This window comes from Propithecus coquereli, unplaced genomic scaffold, assembly GCF_000956105.1.
Source record: "Propithecus coquereli isolate 6110/MARCELLA unplaced genomic scaffold, Pcoq_1.0 Scaffold197, whole genome shotgun sequence".
NCBI classification, from domain to species: Eukaryota; Metazoa; Chordata; class Mammalia; order Primates; family Indriidae; genus Propithecus; species Propithecus coquereli.
The window spans coordinates 1920289-1947444 of NW_012144633.1; the positions used below are offsets into that span (position 1 = coordinate 1920289).

Here is a 27156-nt window from a genome sequence, read left to right on the forward strand (position 1 = left end):
CCATCAGTGATGAACGGGGGACAACATACAGTTTGGAAATAAAGAAGTAACATGTTTACTTTGAAATTCAATTTTGTAAAAAAAAAAAAAAAACTTCTAATTTTGAGGTATATTTGCAAAGACAAGTTGACCTTGCTCTGGCCTTGTTGCTCATTTACTCATTAAAAGAACCTCAGTTAATTTTAAACCTCTGTTTTATACATGAACTCTGAGTGAGTGACTCACTGTTTCCTACTACATCTAGCAGTGGGCCAGGCTGCCTCTAGACACCCCTTTTCTTGAGAGCCGGAAGACATTAGAATCAGGTTTGTTGTCATGTGTGTTCTGTGTGCTTGGAACTGGAAAAGAAGATGAAGCAGCAGGTAGGGTGGGAACAGAGGCTGGAGGCTGTGGGAGACATCATGGAAGGCAACTATGAACTCACCAGGTGATAGCCTTGGCAGAGAGGCAGGATACAGGGGACTGGTGAAGGAAGACTGTTTCAAGGAGACTATGGACAGATGAGGTTATATCTAAGGATGTTAAGTCTTAGAACCACAGGGTGGAATATTTGTGGGTGTCCATAGCAGGTAAAATGGGGCAAAATACATTCACTTGAGAGGGTTCTGAAAATCTAAAAGGTACAGTTCTTGCCTTCAGGGGTATACTTAGTACTTCAACTACTTCTTCCTGGCCACTGGCAGGAGAAAATAGTGACATGACTACTGCTTCTAAAAAGCAAAGAAGTTAATATATCTCAAACAACTGGATTGGTGTAGTTCCTCTGAGGAATGTGCTTGTTTGGAACTAGGTACAAATTACCACTCATGAAGAGCCTCAGAAGATTGCGATTGGGTGAAATTGAGTCTACAGATCAATTTTGGGGGAATGCCCAAGAGCACTAATCAAGACAGGGTGGTGTTGGTATAAAGACAGACAATAGATCAATGGAACAGAATAAAGAGTCTGGAAATGGGCTCAAAGGGAAAATGGCTTTTGTGGTCTTCTAGCTTCTAACAGGAAGCAAAATTCCCCAAACTTTTACTCTTAACCAAAGGCTATTATTCATGTTATGAGATCCTTTGATTCTCACAAGATCCTTATGAGATAGTCATGTCCTAATGGTATAGCTAGATGAGAATTGGAGCTTGTCTAGAATAGATGGAGTAGAACATCATCTGTGGGATACCATTTGAGAGCCCATAGGAATATTGCCAAATTCCCAGGCAGCTCCCCCCGAAAAGGACTCCTGCTGCGCGCTAAATCCTATCAACTAACAGTGAGCTACTCAAGTCTGGCTTCTCCTTTCACTGTAAGCCTCTTGAGAACTGAGACCAACATGATAAAGATTTTTTTTTTTTCAAATATCTAGTGTTTAGAAAAATGCCTAGATAGGTTAGGTTAGATTAGGCCATGCTATAGTAAAAAATAAACCTTGAAAACTTAGCGGGTTAACACACAAATATTTATTTCTTGCTCATACAAAATCAGCTGATCTCTAGGGCCACTCTTTTCCAAAAGGTAATTTGGGGATCTCAGCTGCCTTTATCACACAGCACTGCCTTCTGGAGGACTGGAAGACTGTCGCAGATGAGGAGACAACGATGGAATGTCGTATAGCAGCTCTTGGATTCTTTGCCCAGAATTAACGCATGCCCCTCCCACTCTTAGCCCAGTGGCCGAAGCTAGTCCTGTAAGCAACTGGGAAATGGTGGGGAGCACATGGTGGGCAGTAAATGCCTCTGCCATCCTGGCTGAGAGAGTGCACCAACAAACCTTGTTGAAGAAGCTAATGAGTAAATCTGATACAGGGTTTGAATTACACTATGACAGAATGATTCGAATCCTGAAGCGGCTTTCAACTTCCAGAGCCTCAGGTGAAATGAACATGTCACCAACAGGAGGAAAAATGAAAAGGGATCTGCCTTTTATTGACAATCTAGTCTATACAAGTCACTGTTCTAGACACTTTATAGAGGCCATAGTGTTTAGTCCTCATGATGGCCCTATGGGACAGATGTTAATCTCTTTTCACAAATAAATTTTGTATGAAGCCATGATGAGCAAGTGGCAGAGCTGAGATTTGAGCCCATGCATGCCAAATGTCAAAGCCTACAAGGGAGTTGATCTTCTTTATTACACTGACTTCCTTGGCCATGAGTGCTTTATAGAGCAGTGTAGTAGCAGGAGCAGTGGCCTTCGGAAATGCAATCTGGGGCAGGTTTCCTAGGGAGAGAGGCCAGGAGGAAGGCAAGGAGTGACAAGGCTGCACTCTGCAGCTGGGCTCCCCCATTCCCCATGGCTCTGTCCTTCTCCTCTCTCTCCTGCTACCACCCAGTGACTGCCACTGAGAGATACAGCTACACCAAGGTCTGAGTCAGTGGTGCACAGAGGAGAGGTCAGCGCCTGTTCTGAACCTTTGTGTGGTTCTGACATCTCTTTCTATTCTTGTTGCACAAAGAGGCAGGAGCAGTGATCTCACAGTGCCACACAGGACACCTTTCCCAATGGCCTGAATTTTGTGAGAACTGGCCAAGCTCATTTTATGCAGCTCTCTGACCCTACAGGACAGAGACTCAGATATCTGCTCCATGCCACTAACACTCAGGAGGACATCGGAAACAAATTGGAAGGATTCCAGGTCAAGCTTTGCCATTCTTGATGTGTTCACTTGGATAATCCACTTGGATTCTCTGGGTTTTAATCTTTTCATCTATAAAATGGGACTCCTACACATCCACTCTCTGCCCTTGTCTTACTGGGTTACCGCAAGCATCAAATGGAATAATGTATGCAAGACTGCTTTGTAGATTAAGATGAATTTAAATGTAAGAGGTTATTTTTTAATGGCTGGATAAATAGTGAAAGTTTTTTTTTAACTTTATGATTGAGTCTGATGACTTCATTGAAGGAAGGGAGCAAAGCTGCATATGCCCAAGACGTTTTAAACCTCTAAGGTCCTTGCCAACTCTGCCATTCCATAAACCACACCTGGGAGCACACATTTTCTTCTTTCCACAGTGCTTAAGAGCCAGACCATTGGAGTCAGAGCACATTACTAGATGTGTACTATTGAACAAAGTATTTTAACCTCTTGAACTTCAGGTTTCTCATCTGTGAAATGGGAATAACATTTATGTCAGGGACTACTATAAGGACTAAAACACTAATACACATAAAGTAATTCACACTGGGCATGGCACATGGATCATGGCACATAGTGAAATACTTGATAAGTAGTTGTCATTTTATTGTCATTATTATTATTCACATTAAGGAGCCATCATGCTGTCTCCAAGGCTCTTTGCATAATCAAATTGTTCCATTGTTCATTAGAATAAGAAAATCCCCAATCTTCCAAAATACATGAACATTTGGATCAATGTCTCCCAGAATGTCCTAAACTGTCTCCCACATCCTATAGAAAGCACACAATTTACAACATGGCTGGGCTCCAAAATCCTGCATGGAAAGCATTTGTTTGGAACTCAGAACATACTTTCCCAGAGAAAGAATGCTATTAAAATAGTGGTTGGATTCCCAGGTGACTGAAAATACCCGCTTGCTTCCCAAAGTAGCAGAAAATTGGCATATTTGCAATGCAAATGACTACGAAAAATGTTGTTATATTGCTAGTCATTTACCAAAACTGAAAACTAAGACAACTTTGTAATAATTTATTTTATCTCTCATGAATGAATGCTGGTGACGAGCAAAAAACAGGCTTTATTAGAGAGAGAGTTCAGTGGAAATTTAAGAAGTAAATCTTAAAGTGACTTTGGGGCACTTTCAAAGGCTTTTGAAGTTCTGTACTAGGTCTAATGCTACTTCAAAATTTTTGGACTCTTTTGTTCTTGACACAAGGGACTAGGCTGCGCTAATTTCATCCTCCACTATGGAGTTAGTTTTGGTTTGCAAATGGGAAAGGGAAGGAGATGGGAGAGATTAGGGTAAGAGAAAAAGGGGCAAGAAAGATTTCCCGGAGAAAATTACTCAATAGTTTGGAGAAATTGAGAAAGGAGAAAGAGGCACACATGTAGCAAGATGCATTTCCATTACCTGGTCTGTGAGCAGGACAAACAGGTGGTGTGAGAACCCACTCCCTCTCGTGAAAGGGAAATGGTGACCTGACTTGTCAAATCGTTCCCGCTGAAGCCATAAGGTGGCACCACAGGGCCAGAACAACCTGTGAAAAGCTAGGCTTCCTGATTGGGGAGGAGGAGAGAAGGTTGAGCACCCACCTGTTTGGTCTTGGCAAATAAGCCTAAATAATGTGCTGGTTTGCTGTTCTGCACTTCATTGCCGTGAAGGGAATGCTGAGCTGGAACATCAATATGACCTCATCTAAACACAGGTCTTTGTGTTTATGGGCGAGGGAAGGAAGCATAGAATGTGGGCCCCCGAAGGACCTCAGCCAATCTTAAATTTCTGGTGGCTTCAAATATAGTATGGATTAAACAGAAATATACGAAAACTTACAGTTTTTCAAATGAGGAAACTGAGGCTTAGAGAGAAGGAGCTTGCCTCTGCTCATGAAACGAGTGTCAGTAACCCTCCCCACTGAAGCAGGCTGCCTCTCAGGCTGCCCCAAACACTAGTCCACCAATCAGATGGCGCACGGGTTCACTCCGCACCTCCAACTTCAGGTGCAGTCCCCTTTGCTGACGTGGGCCGAGCAGGTCAGAATAAGTAGAGGAAGACTTGGAAGGATAAAACCCAGTGTAGATGAGCTGCAGCTCTGGAAATCTTAGATCTAGGCCAAGAGCTAATTCTCAGGTAAGGAGAATCCAATTCTAGGTTCTATTGCCAGACTATCCAGAAATAATTGCAAGAGTCACATATTATTTCAGAAAGAGCAGTGAATATGGAGGCAGGAGACCTGGGTCCTGGCTTCATTTTTTAATTCTGCTACCAAACTTGCACACATCTCCCTGTCTCTCTAAGGTCACTCTCGGCTCCATCAAGAACCACTCTTCTTTCTAATTGTCTTCCAATCCTCAACAGGTAGGACTTTTGTGGTCATTATGGCCAGGGGATGCAGGACAGTGGGTAGCTAATGGCCTAATTAGGCCACAATAGCTCCAAGATGAGCATGTCCCCAATATAAATGTCCCCCCCACCCCAAACCTCAAAAACTATTTCAACCCGTGATATGCAAAGCTCCTAGAGTAAAACAAAGATGTGAGTCACCCCCCCATCATACATAACCAGAGCAGCAGTTCTGAAGAACACAAACCTCAGACTCCTGATGGCAGAAGATCTTACCAGGCAAGAGGGGAAGTTTCATCACTGGGAAGGAAAGAGGCTAATGAGGGTGGTTGAGGAGCAGGCTGAGAGGAGAGATTATTATTATACAAAACAGAATAAAACAAAAACATGGCCATGATGGCCTGGAAGAGCTCCTGAATCCTTGATGCACAATGTGCGAGAGCTCAGGGAAGCTGCCAGAACTGATTCTGGGCTGACAGAAACCAGGACTCAATTCTTACAGTATCTGACTGTTAGACCCACACCAGCCCCTCTGACCCTCACCCCCATACGAATGTAATCCTTGGCCCCTCAGGCCACTCCAGTGTTAGGAATACTCCGGTCCCCTTTTTACTCTGAGGCCTGACCTGCTGGTACTAGGAATTCAAGTCCTTCCCACTGCCCTTTCTTCCCCATGGTGGGGTCTCCTTGGGGGCTCCTCTGCCTCAGTCACAGGGGCATTTTCCATGTCTTCCCTGGACCCAACACTGCTGTCTGCACGTGGCTCACGTGGCCCCCAGCAGCTCAGCGCCCCTCCTCCCTCTCACACAGCCTGTTCTGTTCCCAGGGCCCCCTCTTGCTGCAGTCTCTCCCCTGACAATGTTGCCTCTGCTGTGGTGCTCACTGTACCCTTCACAACCGCTATCCTTGAGGCTGGGGAAGAGTCACCACTCATACAGCCACATTTGAACAATGTAATCTCTCAAACCAGGCCCCCATAGTGTGGCCTTGATATTATCTCTGCCATTCCATTGGGAAACTTAGTATAAATTCCTGAGAAACTAGGCCAGGGAGTCTTGAAGGACACCATCCCATAGCACCAAGCAAGTGTACCTTAAAGTCAGTCACAAGAGGCAGAGGGCTTCCCCTGTTGAACCCCTACAGCCTACTTGTGATTTTCACCCTGAGACTTTCCACAGAATGCCCAGGCGTTTTCCATGCAAATATAATGTCTGATAACCCAGAGTTCCTAAAGTGACACCAACATGAATCATATGTATTATATGAAGTTGTCAGAGGAAAACAACTTGTTATTTAGCCTGTGTTAGATCAGATTGCAATATTGAAGAAAGCAAGTTCTTCCCTTGAAATGCCTACCAATTCCAGTCTACATTCTTCCTCCTTCTCTTGGTCAGGGAAAGAAAAAGGTTTGAACTTCAGACTATTAACAACTGAACATCCTTGCTCTTAGATCTTTGCTTCCACATCACTAGAATGCTAATTGTACCTCATCATTTCTTACTATAAGACAAAAAGTCTAAAGAGATTAAGTAAGCTAAAATGAGCTAAAGTTCCTGGAACAATATCTAGCACTTGGTCAGTGGGCAGGAGTCTTATTCTTTTCAACCCGTCTCTTCCTCTTGGGTACTTGGAATAGAAAAGGAAAGAAGAAAAATATTGAAATGGAGATAAAATAAAATGGGAATATAAGAAAAACATTAGATAACTTGCATCCTCCCTTTAATTTCTGGTGGCGTCAAGGATGTTGGTACTTTGAGATGAGAGTTTACCAACCTCTTCATTTGCTGGCAAGTTAATAAACTCCTCTTTACTTTTCCTTAAACCACTTGTCCATGTTCTTCTGATGTGACCTTGAGGACAAGTGCCGAACTTTCAGTAACAGAATTTGGTGTCCCTGGTGGGCCCATTGGTGTCCAGGTGGAATGGCACCCCACAACTGCTGAAAGAGGCAGGGAGCAGCCCCAGGTCAAATCCGAAAGTATTTGCAGGTAGGAGAAACTTCTTTATGAGGTGAGAGAGCAAGGGATGGCCCCAGTAGGGGCCTGTTTTAGCTCCAGGGAGCTCCCATTTCTGCCTTCCCAAAGTAGACACAGCTCACCACAACCTGAACTGAGTTGAGGAAAAGGAAATGGATTTGGAAAGTGTCTGGATGCCAGGTCTTTTGTTGGGTAAGTTCCCTGGTGTGCATGCCAAGATCCTGATTCTACCCATATGGGGGGTTTTTGGCCCTTCCTGTTGGTTTTATTTTGAGGTGACTTTTGGGGGTGGAATTCATTTGGTTGAGTGAAACTAGGGAACCTGGTTTGAATTTGGAGCTCATTTGCAGTTCCCAAGGAACAGGGTTGGGGGAAGACTAGATCACCACTTGGGGAGGGTTTTGAACCTTCCAGCTGGGGTGGCATTTAGCCCCTTTGGATTCCCATTTGTGAACTTTCCAACCCTATGCCAGGGCATTTGAGGTACCATCTGAGATGCCATTTGGATGGCGTTTATCCCCTTAGGATTCCCATTTGTTAGACAAGCCCTGGCATTTTTGTATCCCCTGTGTTATCTGTTTGTTATTTGTGAGTTTCGTTGCAACATAAGGAAGCTCCAACTCCCATTTGATTGATAAGCTGTGGCATTTTAGATTGTTTGTGCTGGAAATTCCCTATATTGTTTGTGCTTGCTAAAGATTATTGTCTGGAGTGTGAGGAAAAGTGGTGCTAGTTACCCCTTGTATAAAGTGTGAGGAAAGTGGTGATAGATGGTCCTTGGTTTATTCTGAGCTCTTGGTTCTTTTGTGGTGGTTGGTGCTGCTTGTATGAAGTGTGAGGAAAAGTGGTGTTTGATGGCCTGTGGTTTATTCTGAGCTATTGGTTCTTTTAAAATTCAGAGCTCAAATGGTTGACCTGCCACTATAGAGTTAAAATGTTGAGTCTCAAGTTCTCTGCTTGAGATAAACTCATTGTTTATGGTATATAAAATTATCTGTGTTTGTATGATTTTTGATACAACCCCCACCAGAACCCCTGCAGCCCCAGCCGGCCAGGGCGAGGCACCGGGCAGGGCCACAGCTTGGGGGCGGACTCGGCAGGAAGGATGACTGGCACACGTGCCCACTGCCAAGGGGCACGCAGCAAGGGGGAAGGAATGCCCGCTGCTGCCACTATTTTGGCACCACAGGAGGGTCCAGAGAGGGTGCCACCTGAACTAACTCTTCAGTCCCATACCCAGTAAATTGTGACTCGGGGTTCTCCTGGCAGCAAACTCAATTTGGGCTAGAGGGAACCCATAGTCGGGGCAGGAAATTTGTGGCAATATCAGAAAGGGGGGCTTGACTGTGCACGAATAGCCGCAGGGTCCTTTGAGAGAGTCAAAAGGAAAGGGCAGAAAAGACACCCCAGACTGACTTTTTGTAAAGAAGAAGGACCTTGAAGGGAACATTGCCCAAAATTGCAAAGGACTCTGGGTGGCAGGAAGCCTCCAGGAAAGCAAATCGTTTTTTTTTAAGTCCAAGACTCAGACAGTGAAGGAGGAGCCCCCTGCCTCCAAATATCCCCACAATGTTGGTGCTTTGAGATGGGAGTCTGCAAACCTCCTCATTTGCCGGCAAATTAATAAATTCCTCTTTCCTTCTTAAAAAAAAAAAAAAAAATTCTGGTAGTTTCAAATCTGGTAGGGATCAAGCTGAAATATACAAAAACATATTGTGCTAAGTTCTTTCTTCCCTTAGTTTAGGAAAAGCTTTGAACAGTGAACTTATCCTTCTCTTCAACTATAGGCCTTACATTGGACCTTTAATAAAAATAATGATCTATTCTACTAAGTTTTACACGTTAGAAAAAGAAAAAAATGCATAATTATATTTTTAAACCTACAAAATTCTCTTAAATTTAATACAAATAATTTATGTGAACCAACTATTTTGCTCTTTACATGAAATTGAAAATAGAAAACGTCTACCTTTAGAGGCCACTAGAACACATAATTTCAGAACCATCTCTTGTAATAACTCGCTGCCTGATCTGTCACGGGTTACTTCCTTTCCTAGGCTTCTTTCCCTTCAAATGCGAAATGGGGAGACTAATAACCTTCTTTGTCTACTTCACAGGGGTGTTGAGAGGAAATTGTGGATAGAAAAGAGGCTAAGAAAAAATTAGAAGAGGTATAGAAATGAGAAAAAATAGTTTTCCATACATAGGGATGCTGGGGTTCATTCTTTATTTCCAAGCAGCTTTCAAATTATATAATTCACATGATTCCAGGCACATAATTCCGAGTAAGTTTAAGTTATTTCTTTTGGATTAGACACAAGCTTTGGGTAGTTTCTATGCTAGAAATGTGCAGAACAGCATTTCTGTGACTGTGTAAGGTTTAGGATATGCAGATTTGCTGAGATATCAGGAGTTGAAACCTGGTGGAGAATTCTCATCCAATAAGGTAGAATGGTGACAGACGGCAGGTGGGGGGGTGGTGCAGTTAGGATAGAGCCATGTACTAGCCTAATGCCTGGGGACACAAAGTGTGTTTGGGTCCCAGGTTCGGTGCTTCATTAGAAGTCAGAGAACTCAGCATAAAGTTGAGGCTGAGATTTACTACAGTTAAAAGAGACAAAGCAAAACTAGCAAAGGCAAAAGGCTCTGGGGCAATATCCGGAGGCAACTGGTTATAAGCTTCAAGAATCTCTCCAAGTAGAGTTATACAGAATGCACTGAATTCTCCAGGAACGAGATGAGACAACTCATGTAAAGTGTTGTCTACCGGGGAAGCTCATTAGAGACTCAATTCCCAGAGTTTCATGTTGGGGCTAGTTATATGGTCACACTCTTGATCACCATCTGCCCAGCCGGTACCACATTGTACAAACATTACACATAGTGAGCCTTTCTTACCAGGACATGGTGGGCACCCTGCTGAATCCAAGTTCCCAGATGACAGCCGACGTCCAACCTTGCAAGCAGGCCTTTTGAAGAATAGCATTCTCAGGTCTGCAGCGTTAACTCCTTTAAGCACACAGAGATATAAATCAGTAATTGCAATATAGTGTTACAGTACGGAGTGTGAGAAATGACCACTTAAAGACCGAATTGAGCCAAATTATGAGTCTTTATTAGCTGGCCAGCGACCACCCCTGCCCTGTCAGAGTACAGGTACAGAGAATGGTGGTTAGCCAAAAAAGCGAGGGGGTCTTATACTATTCTAAGATGGGCTATGTGACACGAGGTATGAGGAAGTGGGACAAAGACGGGAAGTGGGACAAATTACATCATACATTCCATAACCATGGGGTCCGGGACCTGCCTCGGACCACCTACTCCGGTTATGAGCGACTGATTATAATCTTTAAGCAAGCAGGCTTACAGAAGCAGATAGCATTAGTTAGGTTAAGGACCATTCTTTCCCCAGTTAAGCAAGCACAGTAAAACTTCAACCACAGGCAAGGCAGCTGGAAAGTTTAAACAATCAGTTATAAGAAACAATCAATTTTGGCTTGATCATTTTGTTTTCCATCCTTAGCCACTAGTACAAAGTACATGAGTACGTTCTTCCCAAATGAAGGGACGGCGCTAAATTTTAACTTAGGACAGCCCTGAAGGCAGAGTAGAGGCAATCTACTTTAAAGTCAGCGCGTGATTTCTTTGATTTTCTTGTCTAGTTAAGTGTTTACCCACAAATCTCAATATATTTCTAATCTAACATCATAACCTACTACATTTGGGGGGTCCACTACAATAGTAGGATAAATGCAATGATTGATTCATCTGACTAAGCTTTATTGACCCTTTAAAGGGTGGGGTAGGAATGAATAAATTAGAGACAGTAGCTGTACTATTTCACACTCAACTCAGCACCTCAATACCCCGTGCCCCCTCACTGACAAAGTACTTTGCCTGTGAAAAACTCTGTGGCTGGGCTCCAAATTTCTCCTCCTAGCCTCCTTCCAGAACCCACTGCACATCCTGAGGGCTCTGCTTTCCATGTGGCATATAACTTCTTCCTGTTTAGCCCCTTAGGTAAGTGTTACGGGCTACTCCTCTGACATGAGCAGATTCTGGCTTGGCTCCAGACGCCCTCTGGCCAGTCCTGCCCCATCCCTACCCCAGCCGCAATTCCTGGTGCCCACATGTCATCTGGCCTCTTCGGCCCCCTCATCCATTTGAGGAGCTACATCCTTCCTGAGTGAAGCCCTGGTTACTCACTCCGCCTCTCCCCTTCCCTCCATCAATGACCTCAAAACCATTCAGTTTCTACCCACAGCCTCTGGCTAATTTTCACACTACAGCCAACTGCCCAGGAGTTGGCAAGAGCTTTGAACTTCAGCTTTCTCTACCTTTCCTTCTGGAATCTTCTTACGCAGGAGCTCCGTGTGCTGTAACTGAGTGCAACCAGTGCCTTCAGCATCTCCACAGCTCCTGTGCCCAGTGCCCTTGCTCGTACTGGAGAGACTTACCGGTGACCTCCAACCCCTGCCCTCTTTCCTCTTTTAGGGGTGGTTGTATCAAAAGCACCAAGCTCCAGGTTTACAGAATTCAAATTGGAGATGGGAATGAAAGGAGGCCACATATCTTATTTCCTAGGTCACCAAATTAGCAGAAGTAATAAAGAGGTAGAGGTAGTGACATTTGGACCTCCTAATAATTTTAAGCAACCTGTCCAGTAACCCAGACGAGGAATCACAAAAGTCAACTTTCTCCCCGATCCCCACGTCACCCACAGCCCCAGGCAATTCAGACATCCAGAGGTTCCTGGGAACTTCCTCATATCAGCATCAGCTGGGGCCCAACTTTCCCACACAGTGACGTGAATGGCAAGTGCAAGGAAAAGCCGTGAAGAAATGAAGCCTGAGAGGCATTTAAGGGCCAGGTCTGGCAGTGAATGCCATGACACAGGCACATGGGAAGACAAGAGACCTGATCAGACTTGAATTTTAGGAAGATCCCCAGCAGCTGGAGGGGACAGATGGAGAATGAGTCTGGAGGCAAGAGACAAAAATAGGAATTTTTTGTAATAATCTTTTAAAAGGTGGTGGGGCCTCAACTAGATCCAAGGCAGTGAGCATCAAGCGTAGGAGACACATGTGAGGATTATGAGGAAGAACAAATCATCGGGACTGGGAAACGGGGCTGGGATAGCACAGGAGTGGAGCTCGGGGTCCACGGCTTGGGCAGAAGCCCTGCTAAGGTAAAGAGCGCAGCAGAGGGATGTTGGATTCGAACAACTTCATGCCATAGCTTCCCCTTCGCCTTTCCTCTCCGTTTCAAGGGTTCTCACTGGGTTTGTTTGGTTTTGTTTTGTTTTTTCCTCTGAAGGTCCAGAAATGGCCTTGGTGTGTCTGACAGACTTCCAGGCACAGGCACGAGAGCGGCTCTCCAAGTCATCTTGGGATTTTATCGAAGGAGGAGCTGACGACTGCATCACGCGGGATGACAACATCGCAGCGTTCAAAAAGTTTGGTCTTCCGTAGCCTGTATATTGTTAAGCTAACGTGCACTGATTGAGACATCCTTGGACGGTAGTAGTATTACTGGTTTCTGCCTTCAGAGAAACGCAGAATACTCCAAATATAATAATGTGGCTTTTTGATGTTTTGTTGTTTTGCTTCGTTTGGGGGAGGAGGAAAGACGGATAAAGAGGGAATTTATCTTAGGACTAGCACAAGGGAGCCATCCTGCCTCTGCATCCCAGCAACTTTGCAACTCGCCACAATGAGACATGAGTCCCAGGATGAGGAGTTGCTCGGGCAGGGAGGAGAAGCCTGCCGGGTAGGCCTAGATCTCCCAAGTTCCTAAAGCCACTGCTCTTGGAGGAGAAAATGTAAAACAGGAGAGAGGACTCAGGCTTAGAGGAATATGAAGATCCAAGGAGCCTTAGGAATGATAAGAGGTTGATTCAAAGGAGAAGAGTTGGACTGGAAAAGCAGGAGACAGAGCATCAGTCAACCAGCAGCCGCCCACAGGCCAAGTCTGGCCCACAAGCTAATGATAGTTTTTTATTTTAAAATGGTTGAGGAGCAGGGGGAGTCAAAAGAAGAAGAACTTGAGACATGCAAAATTATATGAAATTCAGGCCGGGCGCGGTGGCTCACGCCTGTAATCCTAGCTCTCTGGGAGGCCGAGGCGGGCGGATTGTTTGAGCTCAGGAGTTCGAGACCAGCCTGAGCAAGAGCGAGACCCCGTCTCTACTAAAAATAGAAAGAAATTAATTGGACAACGAAAAATATATAGAAAAAATTAGCCAGGCATGGTGGCGCATGCCTGTAGTCCCAGCTACTCGGGAGGCTGAGGCAGGAGGATCGCTTGAGCCCAGGCGTTTGAGGTTGCTGTGAGCTAGGATGACCCCACGGCACTCTAGCCCAGGCAATACAGTGATACTCTGTCTCAAAAAAAAAAAAATTATATGAAATTCAATTTTTTTCATGTTTTGTATTTTATTTTTTTAGAGACAGGGTCTTGCTCTGTCACCCAGGCTGGAGTGCAGTAGCCCAACCATACCTCACTGTAGCCTCTAACTCCTGGGTGCAAGAGATCCTCCCACTTCAGCCTCCTGAGCAGCTGGGACAACAGGCACACACCACCATGCCCAGCTAATTTATTTTGTTGTTGTTTTTGTAGAGATGGGATCTCATGATGTTGCCCAGGCTGGTCTCGAACTCCTGGCCTCTCAAAGTACTGGGATTACTGGCAAGAGCCACTGTGCCCAGCCTGAAATTCAAATTTTAATGTTGATATATAAAGTTTTTATTGGAACACAGCCATGCTCACAGTCATTTACTATTGTCTATGGTTGCTTTTGTGCTACAACAGCAGAACTGAACAGCTGTGACAAAGACTGAAATATTTACTATCTGGCCCTTTATGGGAAAAGTTTGCTGACTCCTATGATAGCAAGATCAGGAGAAAACTGAAAAATGGGATACAAAGTGAACACTATATTCTGCATTTTCATATTTAATTAGCACTATACTAGGCACTTTAAATGATTCATCTCATTTTGTTTTCGCAAAACTATTAGGAAATTTGGATTATTATTCCTATTCCACAGATGAAGTAACTGAGGCTAACTTGCTCCAGTTTGCACAATTAGTATTTTCAGAAAATTTTTCTAAGTTTGTGTACAGAAATAATAATAATAATATTTTGTAAAAAACAGAAATGTTGCCAGGCGCGCTGGCTCACGCCTGTAATCCTAGCTCTCTGGGAGGCCAAGGCGGGCGGATTGTTTGAGCTCAGGAGTTCAAAACCAACCTGAGCAAGAGCGAGACCCCGTCTCTACTAAAATTAGAAAGAAATTAATTGGACAACTAAAAATATATAGAAAAAATTAGCCAGGCATGGGTGGCGCATGCCTGTAGTCCCAGCTACTCGGGAGGCTGAGGCAGGAGGATCGCTTGAGCCCAGGAGTTTGAGGTTGCTGTGAGCTAGGATGATGCCATGGCACTCTAGCCCGCGCAACAAAGTGAGACTCTGTCTCAAAAAAAAAAAAAAACAAATGTTTTGACTTGAGGCTAAGGCATCCTCAATGTCTTAAATGTGTGTTTTACATATTTATTATTTGTGAATTCTCTTCCCTTCCTCTAAAGCAGTATTTAAGCCAAATCTTAAAATGAATTAGCTGCTAGCAAAAATGTCATGATCACTCTCTGGGATTTGTCCTCTTTCAGTGAGTGACCTTTTCTTACTTTCTGGAGACTTGTTTCTAACTGGAGAGGAAACTCTTTCCTACCTGTTCTTTTCCTTTCCAGTCCTTGCTATGATGAATCAAGTGCTGAGAGTCTAGTAGGGAGGCGCAGCTCAAAGACACAGACCCCCAACAGAGCCGGGCAGGGGCAGTATGGACTGTGTGCGCATGACAGTTCAGAGAAGGCTGGTGAATGTGGAAGAGGGTGCTGGAAGCAGCTTCCTGGAGAGGAGCCTCCTGCTGGATCCACATTGTTTATTCAACTCTCAGCCAACTGAACCCACCAAGGTTTCAGGGTTCCAGTCTAGTTTAGACCTGCACCAGGAATCAGGGGGCCCTAGCCCCAGACGGCACCTCCATGCTGAAGAGTCATCCCACAAATACAATATCTCTTTGTTGCCTAGCACAGAATCCGCCTTCGTCCCCGATACCTGAGAGATGTGTCGGAGGTAGACACCAGGACCACAATCCAAGGGGAGGAGATCAGTGCCCCCATCTGCATCTCCCCCTCAGGGTTCCACTGCCTCGCCTGGCCTGATGGGGAAATGAGCACAGCAAGAGGTATGAACCAAGCCGCCTCGCCTCGAGGCCCCTTCCCCAGAAGTCTAGAAATACTCAGGAGGCCTTCCTCAGTGCAGGAACGGGGAGCCCCAGGGTTTCTCTCCAGAAGGGCCTTAGGGACAGCAGCCTGGTTGACATTAAGGAAGGAGGGAAAGGGAATGCTTAAAACTATGTATGTATAACATTTCACCTAAGATTGAGACAACATCCATTTTTCATAATAAAGAGTAGTTAGACTGAGAGAGGGGCCACAGATAAATAGGAAGGTGTCCAAATCCCACCAAGTCATCCCCCAGAAGAGGGGTGCCGGCCCCTCTGACTCATACTGTCTGTGGGGAAAGGGATGCTTAATGTGGCCCCACAGGTAGGTCTCTCTTTGGCCCCTTCCGGGCCACGCTGGGGCTGAATGGTGAGTCTCTGGATTTAGAATGAGGAGAGAATCATGACATTAGGTCCTAACACAAAGCCCTGGCAATTGCTCTTACCCAAATACTCCATTATCCTTCTCAATGGACTTCGTCATCTTGTTTGACAAAAAGTTACTGGTTAGGTTATGTCTCCTTCTTAGTAAACCCCATTCTCTCCCCACAGCCTCCTCCACCACCATCAATAATAATAATAATAATAATAATTATTATAGAAGAGAAGAGAGGGGGCTGAAAGGACTCTTGGGACTCCTTTGTAATCTTCACACTAGGTCAAGTCCGTTTTTGTGAGTTGATCAGGGCTTCCTTGGGGTCCCTTCCTTTGACTCTGTGATGTAGGAAGCAGGAAATCCAAGGATTTTGGAGCTGAAAGTGACATCCCTCTTGATGAGGTTAGGAAATAGGTCTGTCTAGGTTGAACTCTGAATAGCCTATATGAATGTGACCAGTTTACTAAATTTTACAGTTGAGTGTCTCATTTGGGGGTGAGGTAAAAGAATGGATTAACTCCTGTTGACATGAAGATTTGAAAATATTAATTTTTGATTAGGCCAAATTCTCTGCCCATGGATTGTAGCGTGGCAGTGACAATAACCTGTTGGAGAATCCCGCTGAAATGATTAGATTAGGAAATAAGAAATATGCAACTTAGCAGCAGCAGCTTCAGCATCCTCGCCATCATCATCATCAACCTCATTATCACCAGCATTCGTACATCACTTTGCAATTTAAAGAATGCTTCCATGTTTAGTATCCTATTTAACCTCCCCACAATTCTAAAGACAAGGTGTTATTATTTCCTTCAGTTTACAGATACAGGAAATGAAAGGCTCAAGGACACATAGCAAAGAAGTGGTAGAACTAGCGTTCTCCTAATTACAAATATCATGCTTTTTCCACTACGAAGTTCAGGCTTCTCCCCTGGGATTACATTCCCTCATCCTCTGCCCCCTCTAACTTTCTTCTGCTTCATTAGGTATTCATAGGAAGCCCACTTTCCTGTCTGAAGGCTGTAACACACCCAGTGTGGTTCTGAAGGCTAAATGACATCTCCAGCTGGAAATATTTTATTAGGAATATAGGATTTGTACGACAGATTATACAGAGGAGGACCCAAACGCCTTAGGCCTCTCAGTCTGATCAAATCACCTCCCATCCCTGCCCTACAGGAAAGTAGAATAAAGTTAAGCTTTATCTGCACTCACAGGGCAAGCTGGCCGGAGACCACACAGACGCGCAGGGCTTCTCACCCTAGTCCAGATGCCTTTGCCTTCCGACCTGAGTCGTGTCTTTGCTTTGCAGCCGCCCAAGCAGCCAAGGTCTGCTACATCACCAGCACATATGCCAGCTGCAGCTTTGAAGATATCGTTGCTGCTGCTCCAGGAGGCCTCCGGTGGTTCCAGCTCTATGTGCAACCAGACCAGCAGCTGAACAAACAGCTGGTCCAGAGGGTAGAATCCCTGGGTTTCAAAGCTTTGGTAATCACAGTGGATACACCCATACCTGGCAACAGGCGACATGACATTCGAAATCAACTGGACTTGAAGATGAGCTTAATGCTAAAAGATCTTCGATTACCCAAAGAGGTAGGAAAGATGCCAGAGTCAACAGGCAGGCAGTACAGGAGGCAAATTTCCTTCCCCCTTTCCTCTTTTCCTCCTTTCTTTCTTTCTTTCTACAAGTATTTACTGCAAGCCTGCTCTGTGCCAGACACTGGGGGTGCAGTAGTTCAAAAAGTAGATCTGGTTCCTGCTCCCCAGAGCTTCCAGATAAGCAGAACATAAGACCAAATGTCCTCACCCCTGTGGCTGCCCAACCTTTCAACAGAATGTTCTGGCCAGAGCTGGATTCTGAGAAATGGAAAGGCCATACAAAGGATTTTTTCTTGGAATAGGTGAGTAAACTAAAGAAGTTCATCCAACATTTTCTACTTTATGGCACACTTAGAAAATGATCATTTTGGATGGCACAGGTAGATACACTGACTCTCTGAAGAGGATGCTCACAGCCAAGGCAACTGGCCAGCCTGTCTAGCCAGCCCAGGTCCCACTCTGCTGCCATGAACACTGAGGAGTCAATATCTCTGCACATCTAGAACTTATTTGTGGAACAACAGGGTACTGTAGCACAACTGTTTGGAATCTCTGAACTAGGTGACTACAAAGGAAAGTTTCTCCATTAAAATCCTACAGTTGAATGGCATGAAGTGCCCCAGAGAGAAAAAGCCATGGTGAAGTTGAATCCATTGGCTGCAGCAGAGATAGTAATGTCAGCCTTTTCAGCAGTGGGCGGCTGTGATACCCGGTCAAGTGACTCAGCAGTTCTACTCATTAACCACAAATTGGCCTTGAGGTTACAATATTTATCCAGATCCTAAAGGCACACTGAGATATATAAATATTTGGTATACATGGTGAGCCAAGGGTAAACAGTGGGTAAGATTACTGAAATATTGCTTAGTTCTTATTGTCCTGTGCACATCTGAACCCTAACACATCACACTGAGCCATAAATGCATTTCCTTATGTATCTCATGTACTGTACTCTGAATTCTTTTAAAGAGAATGTGTCTTCTTTGTCTTTGTGTCCCCAGAGTCTGGCACAATTATTCAGCAGCCACATGATTAATGGTTAATGAATAAGCAGTTGAAGTAGAAATCCTTTTATATAAATTTTGTTAAGAAAAGGAGCTAGAAGCATTGCTGGATTCTTTTGCTTCTCTCTCAAGCTTGTAAATGACAACTCTCCAAATATGTCTGCTCTTTGGAATGAGTCAAACAGTCTTATAGGAGTTGAGGACTAAAGTTCCCTTTTTATTTCCTACAGAGAAATTCAATACCTTGTCTCCAGACATCTGCCCTTAGCAAATCTCTCTGCTGGGATGACATCTCCTGGTTTCAGAGCATAACCCGATTGCCCATCATCCTTAAAGGGATTTTGACAAAGGAGGACGCAGAGCTAGCTGTGAAGCACAACATCCGTGGCATCATTGTTTCAAACCATGGCGGGAGGCAGCTTGATGAGGTTCCCTCTTCGGTAAGTAGGATGACTTCAAAGGGGTGTGTTTTTGTGAGTGCCGTGTGTGTGTGTGTGTGTGTGTGTGTGTGTGTGTGTGTGTCTACACCAAGGTACTCTATGAAATCTGGGGCACCTTCCCCCCTTCCATACAATATACACTGGTATGTACTTATGAATTTTAAGGACTTTTAATCATTAAGAATAGCCTAGCATGTACCAGGCTATTTTTACAAACTTTACATATATCGTCTCTAAGTCTCATGCCAATGCTGCAAGATGGGTGTTATTATTTCTGTTTCACAGATGGAGATACTAGAGTTTAGAGACATTAAGTAACTTGTCCAAAGTCACATAGATAATAAATGGTTAATGTGGAATTTGATAAGAAAGCTGTCCCAAAAGCACCACCAAGGTCTCCTGCCTTCTGGAAGAGGTGTTCAGCTTCAAACTTGCATATCAGCAAGGATTGTAACTTCATATTTTCCCAGCTGACACATCCCAGGAAGAAACAGTGTTTCACTCAAGCAAAAATAATAAATAACCATCTTTCACAATAAAACTAAAAAATGTGCTAAGGAATACTTCGCTAAAATCTATGATGGCCTATAATTTTTTTCCCTTAACTCATGAATGTATATGTCCATGATAGATGGAGTTTGGAGGGAAGAAAATGATAAAAAAGAGGATAAGGAAAGAATCCTTAAATGGGAATTAGTTGTTGATTTATCTTCATGGAGGTATATTAATATTTCTGCAAAAGTTCTATTGCTGCTTGACTTGTTTTGAGAAAGGGAAGCAAGGTTTTTTTCCTCTTAAGTTTTATTGATCTTGTTACTATATAAGTAAAACATGTTCACTGCACATAAATGATAAAACATACATAAACAAAAAGAAAAAGATAAATATCACCTCTAATTTCATCACTATCACTGTGTCAACATTTTGGTAATTGTTGTCATTAACTTTCTAATGCAAATATAATTTTTCGTGTTCAAAAAAACTATGAATGATGTTTTGTAATTTCTTACTTTTACTTAGCATTATATTAAGAGCAACTTTTTGTTTCAATATTTATTCTCTTCTTATTTTTAATTGTGGTCAATTTATATAACCAGCCTCCTACTGTGAAAGATCTGTATTCCTTCCAATCTTTCACTATTTTAAACAGTGTATTAGTGACTACCGTTAAAGCTAAAATCTTTAGCACTTTCTCAATTATTTCTTTAAGATCAATTCCAGGACTTAGAAATGCTGCCTTATCCAGTTTGTACTGTTACAGCAGAGATGACCAGGAATAGACCGACACGCACACAGAAATATTGGCAAAAACAGGTTTATACGCCAGTGGGCTCAGAGGGGGATTTTTCCCTCCCAAATTCTGAGCACCAAAGAGCATTGCCGTCTTTTATACACTCTGCTCAAGGGGGAGGCGCACGGTTACAACAGGGTTAACTTTAGTGAGGCAGAGTCCTAAGCTACTTTACAGCCTGGTACACTAATTGCTACAGGTGATTTATGAGGGGAAAGGTCAGAGGGGAGGAGGGGAAAGGTCACAGGGAAGGAGGGGACCCAGGGAAGGATTGCAAGGGAGAAAGCCCGGTAGTGGAATTTTCTACTTTAGTGGAATTTTCCAATTTTCCACTTCAGTACATTCGGAGATTTGTGATGCTGGGAGGCATAAGGTGCCAATCACTCACCTCCTCGTCTGCGCCAGGCTCTCAGTGGTAGGGAACAGGTAGAGGAACGGCCAGACCACTGGAGAGCAAGGGGCAGCCTTCACTGTGGCTCTCTGGCAAAAGCTGGACTAAAGGGTATGGTCAGGCCTCCTACTTCACATCCCAACTCTCATGCTGAGCTCTCTAACCCAACCCCCGCCAGCGTGCCCACAGCCACCCCTCCATGTCCAGTGATGGGCAGAACAGAGAATGCAAGAGTGCATAGCAGGCCCTGTCCCAACTGCGCTTACCACAATAGGAGCCGAAAGCAGCAAAGAGCCCGCCACCGACAAGTAGCAGACAGGGTAGAACATAGGCTTTTAAAAGAAAATGAATAAAAACATAATGCAGTTGGTATCAGGCTTTCATGAATCAGTTTAGCTAGCCTTGCTCCCTTGGGAGGACTGAGAAATAAGTGGAAAAAGATGACTAATTCTCCCATCGTGCTTCCTCAATAGAGAGTGAGTCTTGGCTAAGGCCGGAGCCTGAGAGAGAAGAATTTCTCCTACCCCTTTAATGCTGATCAATGTGTTGTTTTCCCAAGTCATTTGGCTGAACATCCAAACCCAGAGTAGGCCAGGAACAGCACCAAGATTCGTGTGAGGCTAGTGAGGTATTCACTTTAGGCTCAAAAGTTAAGAAGATGCCAAGAAAAACTTAGTAAGGTAAATAATATTTTAATGCACTATTTTAAAAATGTAAATGAATACAAAAATCAGTGGTGAACAAAATGTCAACACTTTAAATAAAGATAGAATCCACCCCTGCATTTATATAACCCTGCCTCACCTCACCCTAGTCCTGGCCCTGGGTCCAGTAAAACTACTCATAAAAGCAAGCCCCAGCTCATAGGTCAGAATTTCCCATTTGATTTTTTTAAACATCGCATTCAAATATCATTTATCTGAGTTGTTTTTTTGGCACCCCCTAAATTTTGTGCCTGAGGTAAGTGCCTCACTCCCCTCAGGTTGGTGTCGGCCCTGTGAGAGGTAACACTTTTTGAAAGAAGCCCCCACTTCTATGAGGTTTCATATCCAACATTGTCTTTGTGCTTCCTCCTGGGACCCGGGGAAAGGATAAGTCAGCTGTGGTCCCCAGAAGACTCTAGTGAATGTCCTGTTTGGACCTATTAAAATTAACTCTGAGGCCATACTGCACCCTAAGCTGCAATTCAGTCCCTACTCTATTTCTCAAATTATTGTCATCTCCATTGTCCGGTATGGCTCACTAAAAGAATGTTTACACATACATTTTTTTCATAACATCATAAAAATATTTCAAATAATACCATGCTGGAACTATAAAAATATCCCTTATTTGGACCTGAATTCCCTCCAGTTATTACATGTAAATTCAAAACATAGTCAATCCCTCCCCTCCACCTGTAAATTAATGCTTTTTTCATTTTTTTCAAGAACTGGTTCCATAATATCTACCTGAAAATTAAAGTCCAAAGTTCTTTCCTCCCTAGTTTCTTGTTCTGCTCAGTCTCAGCCAAAGGATCTCAATCAGGTAGAATAATGATGGATTCCTTTGGCAGCAAAAGGTCCCCTACGGCCGGATTTCAACTCCTCTCCTCTGACCATCCCTCAGAGAAGCACAGACAAGAACCCAGAGGCAGTTCCAGAACTCCCTCCAGGAGGGTCCTGCTATCACTCCTCTTTACAGACTTGGAGGTGCCCAGAAAAGCATGGATCGGCCTGGGGCACCCTGGGTGGCCAAGACCTATTGATCTGTGTTAACGGAAAAAAAGCCAAACTCTGCAAAATAATTTTAAAGAGATTTATTCTGAGCCAAATTTGAGGACCATGACCCGGAGCCAGGCTCAAGAAGTCTTGATCAAGTGGACTCCCTGTGGTTGGGTTATAGTTTGGTTTTATAGATTTCAGGGAGACAGGGGTTACAGGTAAAGTCATAAATCAATTTGTGGAAGGCATACATCGGTTTGGCCCGAAAAGGTGGGCCATCTTGAAGCAGAGGCTTACAGGTTATAGGTGGGTTTAAAGATTCTTTAACTTGTAATTGGTTAAAGACATGAAGCTTTGTCTAAAGGCTTGGAATGTTTTAACATAAGGAGCTGTTTATCAGAGACAAGCCACTGGACACACATTTGTTGTGTAAATTGAGGACCTGCAGGTTTGTCTTGCATATCCTTAGGCCTGTTAATGGGTTACAAAGGATGTCCCCAAGAAGGGAGGGGAGCATGATAAGGCATGTCTGACCTCCCTCCTCCTGGCAAGCAATTTAGTTTTAGGATATTCCTTGGGCCATGAAGGGGTCCGTTCAGTCAGTGGGTGGGGTTGAGCCTTAAGACTTTATTTGAGTTCACACCTGGAATTACAGAAACAAGATAAGAGACAAAGTCCAGTGGAGAAATCAGGCCAAAGAGATAAGCTGCTTCTATTTTGCCTTTCAAGGGCTTAAACTTTTCTTTTACAATGTTGTTCCTGTCCTATCTCAGTGCACAGATAAACCATAAGGCACTCAGGGAAAGTCCGACAAGTGGTGCAAAAGAAATGACGAGCAGCCCCATTTCCCGCCTCAGGTTGCAGTCTAGACACTCGGGCCAAAAAGACTTAGTTCCTTAGCAATGGAGCACTTTTCTAGCTGTGCCACTTTAAAGACAGAGAGGGCAGAAGAAAATTCAAAGTCAAAATGTTATTTGAAAAGAAGAATGTTAAAGTGAACATTATAAATGAAAAACATCCCCTTTAGGACGTAAAGAGGAACCAAACAGTTCTTCCGACCCGTAGTCAATTAAGTGAGTCAGAGAGAAGCTAGACTAGAGCGAAAGCAGAAAACGGCAGGAGGGAGAACCCAAAGAAATGCCCCAGGTCCCAGCAATGTAGCCCCAGCTGCCGTGGATGAGCACCAGCGGCCTCAAGCATGGGAAGGAAGAACCTGTCCAGGCATCCCTCCAGCTCGGACTCCTGGTCCTACCCCACGTTGAGAGTCAAACCAGAAAGCTCCCAACCTGTGTGTATCTCCTTTCCAGATTGATGCTTTGACAGAAGTGGTGGCTGCTGTAAACGGGAAAATTGAAGTGTACCTGGACGGTGGGGTCCGAACCGGCAATGACGTGCTGAAGGCTCTGGCCCTGGGGGCTAAGTGCACTTTTCTTGGGAGACCAATCCTGTGGGGTCTTGCCTGCAAGGTGAGAGTGGAACGCAGGAACCAACTGCAAGCTTCTCATTCGTTTCCGTGCTTTTCTGTGGTTCACCCTCCAAGCTTAGCCATTTTTCAAGGTGCCAAGATTCCTGTGCATCTCCACACCTCCTCGGAAGCATATCACAGATTGCAATAGCTCTTACCCCCTACCTTTTTCTCTGTGCTTTCCTTTATTCCCACCGTAATTCTAACATCACAGATATCCCCCATCCTCCCCACCACAGCTCTAACTACATCTAGAGTTTATACTCAGCTGGTGGTCAGAATGTTCCTTCATGGCTCTTTTTGTCTCTCTCTTTCTCTGTCTGTCTGTCTGTCTTGGGAGCAGGGTGAAGACGGTGTTAGAGAAATTTTAAACATTTTAAAAAATGAGTTCCACACTTCCATGACCCTTACAGGTAAGGTCTTAAAGTTTTTTGTTAATTCGGAGCTTAAAGTTTTACAGGAGGACTAATGAACACGAACAGCAGCCCTTTCTTCTAACTAAGCCTTTCCCGGCTTGGTAGCTGTCCAGAAGACAGAACAGGGAAAACATATCTGAGACAAAGATTAAGCGCTATTCTGTGCTCAGTGGAAACTCAAAGCTCTCCTCAGGGTCATTATCAGTTCTAGGGAGGATTACCTCCGGCTCTGAATTCCTGCTTCTGCCAAATTTACTTATTCCACGCCTGCTGTTTCTGTCCACCCCTGTCAACCCAGGCATGAAACTCAACCCTTTCCTATGTCTCTATGTTTAGGAAAAGACCCTCTCTCATTAGTTACATTTTTATAGATAATATATTTTGCCCAAGTTATGGTGCATAAAACATAGATACAGAAAGAACTTCCAGTTAAACATACAGGCTGTTATTCCATTTTTCAGCCTTCTCATCACCAGGGCCTTCTCACTGCCTGCTTGGGCCCACAACTCCCCAGCCCGTACCATTATGCTAGCTCTTCTTTCTCCCTTCTCTTTTCACTTCTTATCTGGAGTTACTCTCTTCAATATCTGTGTCCAATCTCAGCTACGGTCTTCATTTTGCATATTAATTAAGATCTTCTTTTCCCTTGACAGACGTTTCCTTGGAAGGTAGCTGTTATATGGAATACTCACCCATCTCTTCCGCTGCCCCTGAGTCATATTGCTCCCTAAGAGATTCTTCCCCCATCCCTGAGCCTCCATAGAACCGAGATAAAGATCAAGGATGTCTACTGTACAGAAGAGTTGATTTAAAAATGCTAAAAGGGTTTTTACATTTTTACCTTGACATTTTGACATAACTGTGTTCAAAGATGACGTGGGCACAGGCTCGTAAAGTAATTCCCAGCACAATCAGAATTACATTACTTGTTCTCTACAGAAACTATTTTATCAGAGTGAGTGCAAAAATCAAGCCAGTTTTGTTCCCATTGGATCATCCCATAGCCATGATGGGGTGGGTTGCTGGTGTTTTAGAGAAATGAGCTTTGTTAACTACATGTTCTTTTAGGCTGCCGGTCAATCGCTGAGATCAGTCGGAACCTGATCCAGTTCCCCAGATTGTAAGGAAAAAGAGCTAATAACCAGACCGCGGAGGTTGCTCACAGGAGGAAGACAAACTCACAGCATGGTGTGCAATGCCGTCCTGCCTGGGCCCATCCTATGAAGCGGCTCATGCCTTGTGCCCTCAAACCCTCCACCCCTATGCTTCAGGCCCTCCAAACCCATCTTCCTCAAATATCCCAGGCTCTTCTTTGCTTTGCTGACTTTTATATGTTGTTCTCTTGCCTAAATCCTCCTCTGAAATAAAAGATCTCAAAAGGGAAGATCAACAGTAATTGAAACAGCTATCGGGTTATATGATTTACATACCCTATGTATCTCTATGAAATAGCTATGAAACTTTGCACTCTGGACAGAAGAGCTATGTATATAAAACATTCCCCAACAAAAACCACAATCTCTATCTATCACACAGTGCAGCATAGGCCAAACAGATGAAAGGAAAGGAAAGCTAATGTAGTTAGAATACTTAGAAGAGTAGTGAATACTTTGCAGAACGCTATCTTTGAAAAGAGGCTCAGGAGCCTAAGTTTGATGTCTTTGTTAATGGGTTGGTGAAAGGAAAAGGGATCCCAGTGTCAGACCCTAACATTTTATTCAGGTCTCAAATTGGCCCCTGCATTGGTGGGCTGATAGCTTGAGGCCAAGGAAAGGTCTTTAATTTAGCAGCAAGGATGGAGTGCTTGTGCTGAAACTATAGGGACATACTAAGAAAGTGCCATGTCTAGGAGCAACTGTTCGGCTGACACAGCAGTCACAGCTGCATTATGGGACAGGAGGCCTAAATGACCATGGGACTCCAAGATGACCTTCAGCACACTGATTGGCTAGCAACATATGTCTTGGAAAAGATGGAAGGTTCATGTCTTGGTCTGTTTGTGCTACTATGACAAAATATCTGAGACAGAAATGAGCACATACTTTTAACTGTGCTCCCTCCCAAATGCCACCAACATATCAATAAAGGTGTTTTAAAATATAAAAAAACATCTGAGACTGGGGAATTCACAAGCAACAGAAATTTATTCCTCACAATTCTGGAGGCTGAAGAGTCCATGACCAAGGCACCAGAAGGTTCCATGTCTGGTGAGAGCCTAGTCTCTGTTTCCAAGATGGCACCCGTTGCTGCACGCTCCAGAGGGGATGAACACTGCATCCTCACATGGCAGAAGGGATGGAAGGGGCTCACTAGTTCTCTTAAGCCTTTTATTTTACAGTTGCTAATCCCATTCATGAGGCCCCAGATCTTGATTCATGATTAAGTTTCAACATATGAATTTGGGGGACACATTCAGACCGTACAACTTCATAAGATCAAGAGGAATATGGGACAAGGCTGACCTTGGTGCAGCCTAATGCATGCACTGCTGCAAGGGACTTGGGGAGTTTTTTTTACTTTGATTCACAGAGCCAAGGCCAGAGACATGAAAGAACAGAAGAACAAATGAAAGTCTAAAATATTCATGGTCATGACCTAGGATGTCACAGGAACTTACAGCACACTGACTAATGTCTGTTTCATGTGGTGCAAGGACCTTTAAGAAAAATAGCAAAAAGAAAGTTTCGACATAACATAGACTCAGGGACTCCAGAAACAAATTAAAATTAACTATCCCAGTTCTTCACCAGTAAATAAGAAAGGAGATATCTTTATTTTGGTCATATTGGAGAGTTTTTACTAGATAGATGTAGGCTTTCTCAATAAAGTACTAAAGAGCTAAATTCACTGCAGAGATTAAAGTCTGACAAATATTCTGTTACCCAGGGGTCCCCAAGAACATGGCCTCAGACAGCAGACAGACTCATGAGAAAACTCTACCACTAGCCACTTCACAGAGCATGGGACCATACCTAGACAGACTTGGCTGTCCTCTGCCCTATTCCCCAGCCCTCACGCCCCTACACCTATCAGGGATTAGCATCACAGATGGTGGGGCTTGGTGTACTTTCTAGAACTTCACTCTCTGAAATTTCACTTCTAGATCATAGAACAATGTCTCAGACATCTTTCATTTGTGTTAAGTCAGTAACTTTGGTCTCATTATTCCCCTCATATCAGAAATAAAATGAGAACATCTCAGCGCCAAATTGTTCCTTGTAGTTAAAAAAAATAAATAAA

At 43.9% G+C, this 27156-nt stretch overlaps 1 protein-coding gene across 3 annotated transcripts; it reads left to right on the forward strand.

The window, feature by feature from the left end:
• Positions 1-250: 250 nt before the first annotated feature.
• Positions 251-25306, forward strand: HAO2 (hydroxyacid oxidase 2 (long chain)). Of its 3 annotated transcripts, none has more exons than XM_012643471.1 (8): positions 251-305; positions 12261-12399; positions 15038-15189; positions 16917-17200; positions 18441-18650; positions 23343-23501; positions 23844-23913; positions 24570-25306. In XM_012643471.1, the coding sequence occupies exons 2-8, from the start codon at positions 12269-12271 to the stop codon at positions 24677-24679; spliced, it is 1116 nt and encodes a 371-aa protein (XP_012498925.1). In that variant the 5' UTR covers positions 251-305; positions 12261-12268; the 3' UTR covers positions 24680-25306. The 3 variants fall into 3 exon arrangements, with proteins under 3 accessions (XP_012498925.1, XP_012498927.1, XP_012498926.1); XM_012643473.1 differs by having other exon boundaries at positions 24985-25306; XM_012643472.1 differs by lacking the exon at positions 251-305 and adding an exon at positions 312-362.
• The last annotated feature ends 1850 nt before the right edge of the window (positions 25307-27156 follow it).

What these genes read in the sequence shown, in the direction of transcription:
- HAO2 (XM_012643471.1), top strand. Translation starts at nt 12,269, where the DNA reads ATGGCCTTGGTGTGTCTGACAGACTTCCAGGCACAGGCACGAGAGCGG. An exon ending in AACATCGCAGCGTTCAAAAA is followed by an intron (nt 12,400 to 15,037) that starts GTTTGGTCTTCC and finishes TGCCTAGCACAG; the next exon opens with AATCCGCCTTCGTCCCCGAT. An exon ending in ATCTTCGATTACCCAAAGAG is followed by an intron (nt 17,201 to 18,440) that starts GTAGGAAAGATG and finishes TATTTCCTACAG; the next exon opens with AGAAATTCAATACCTTGTCT.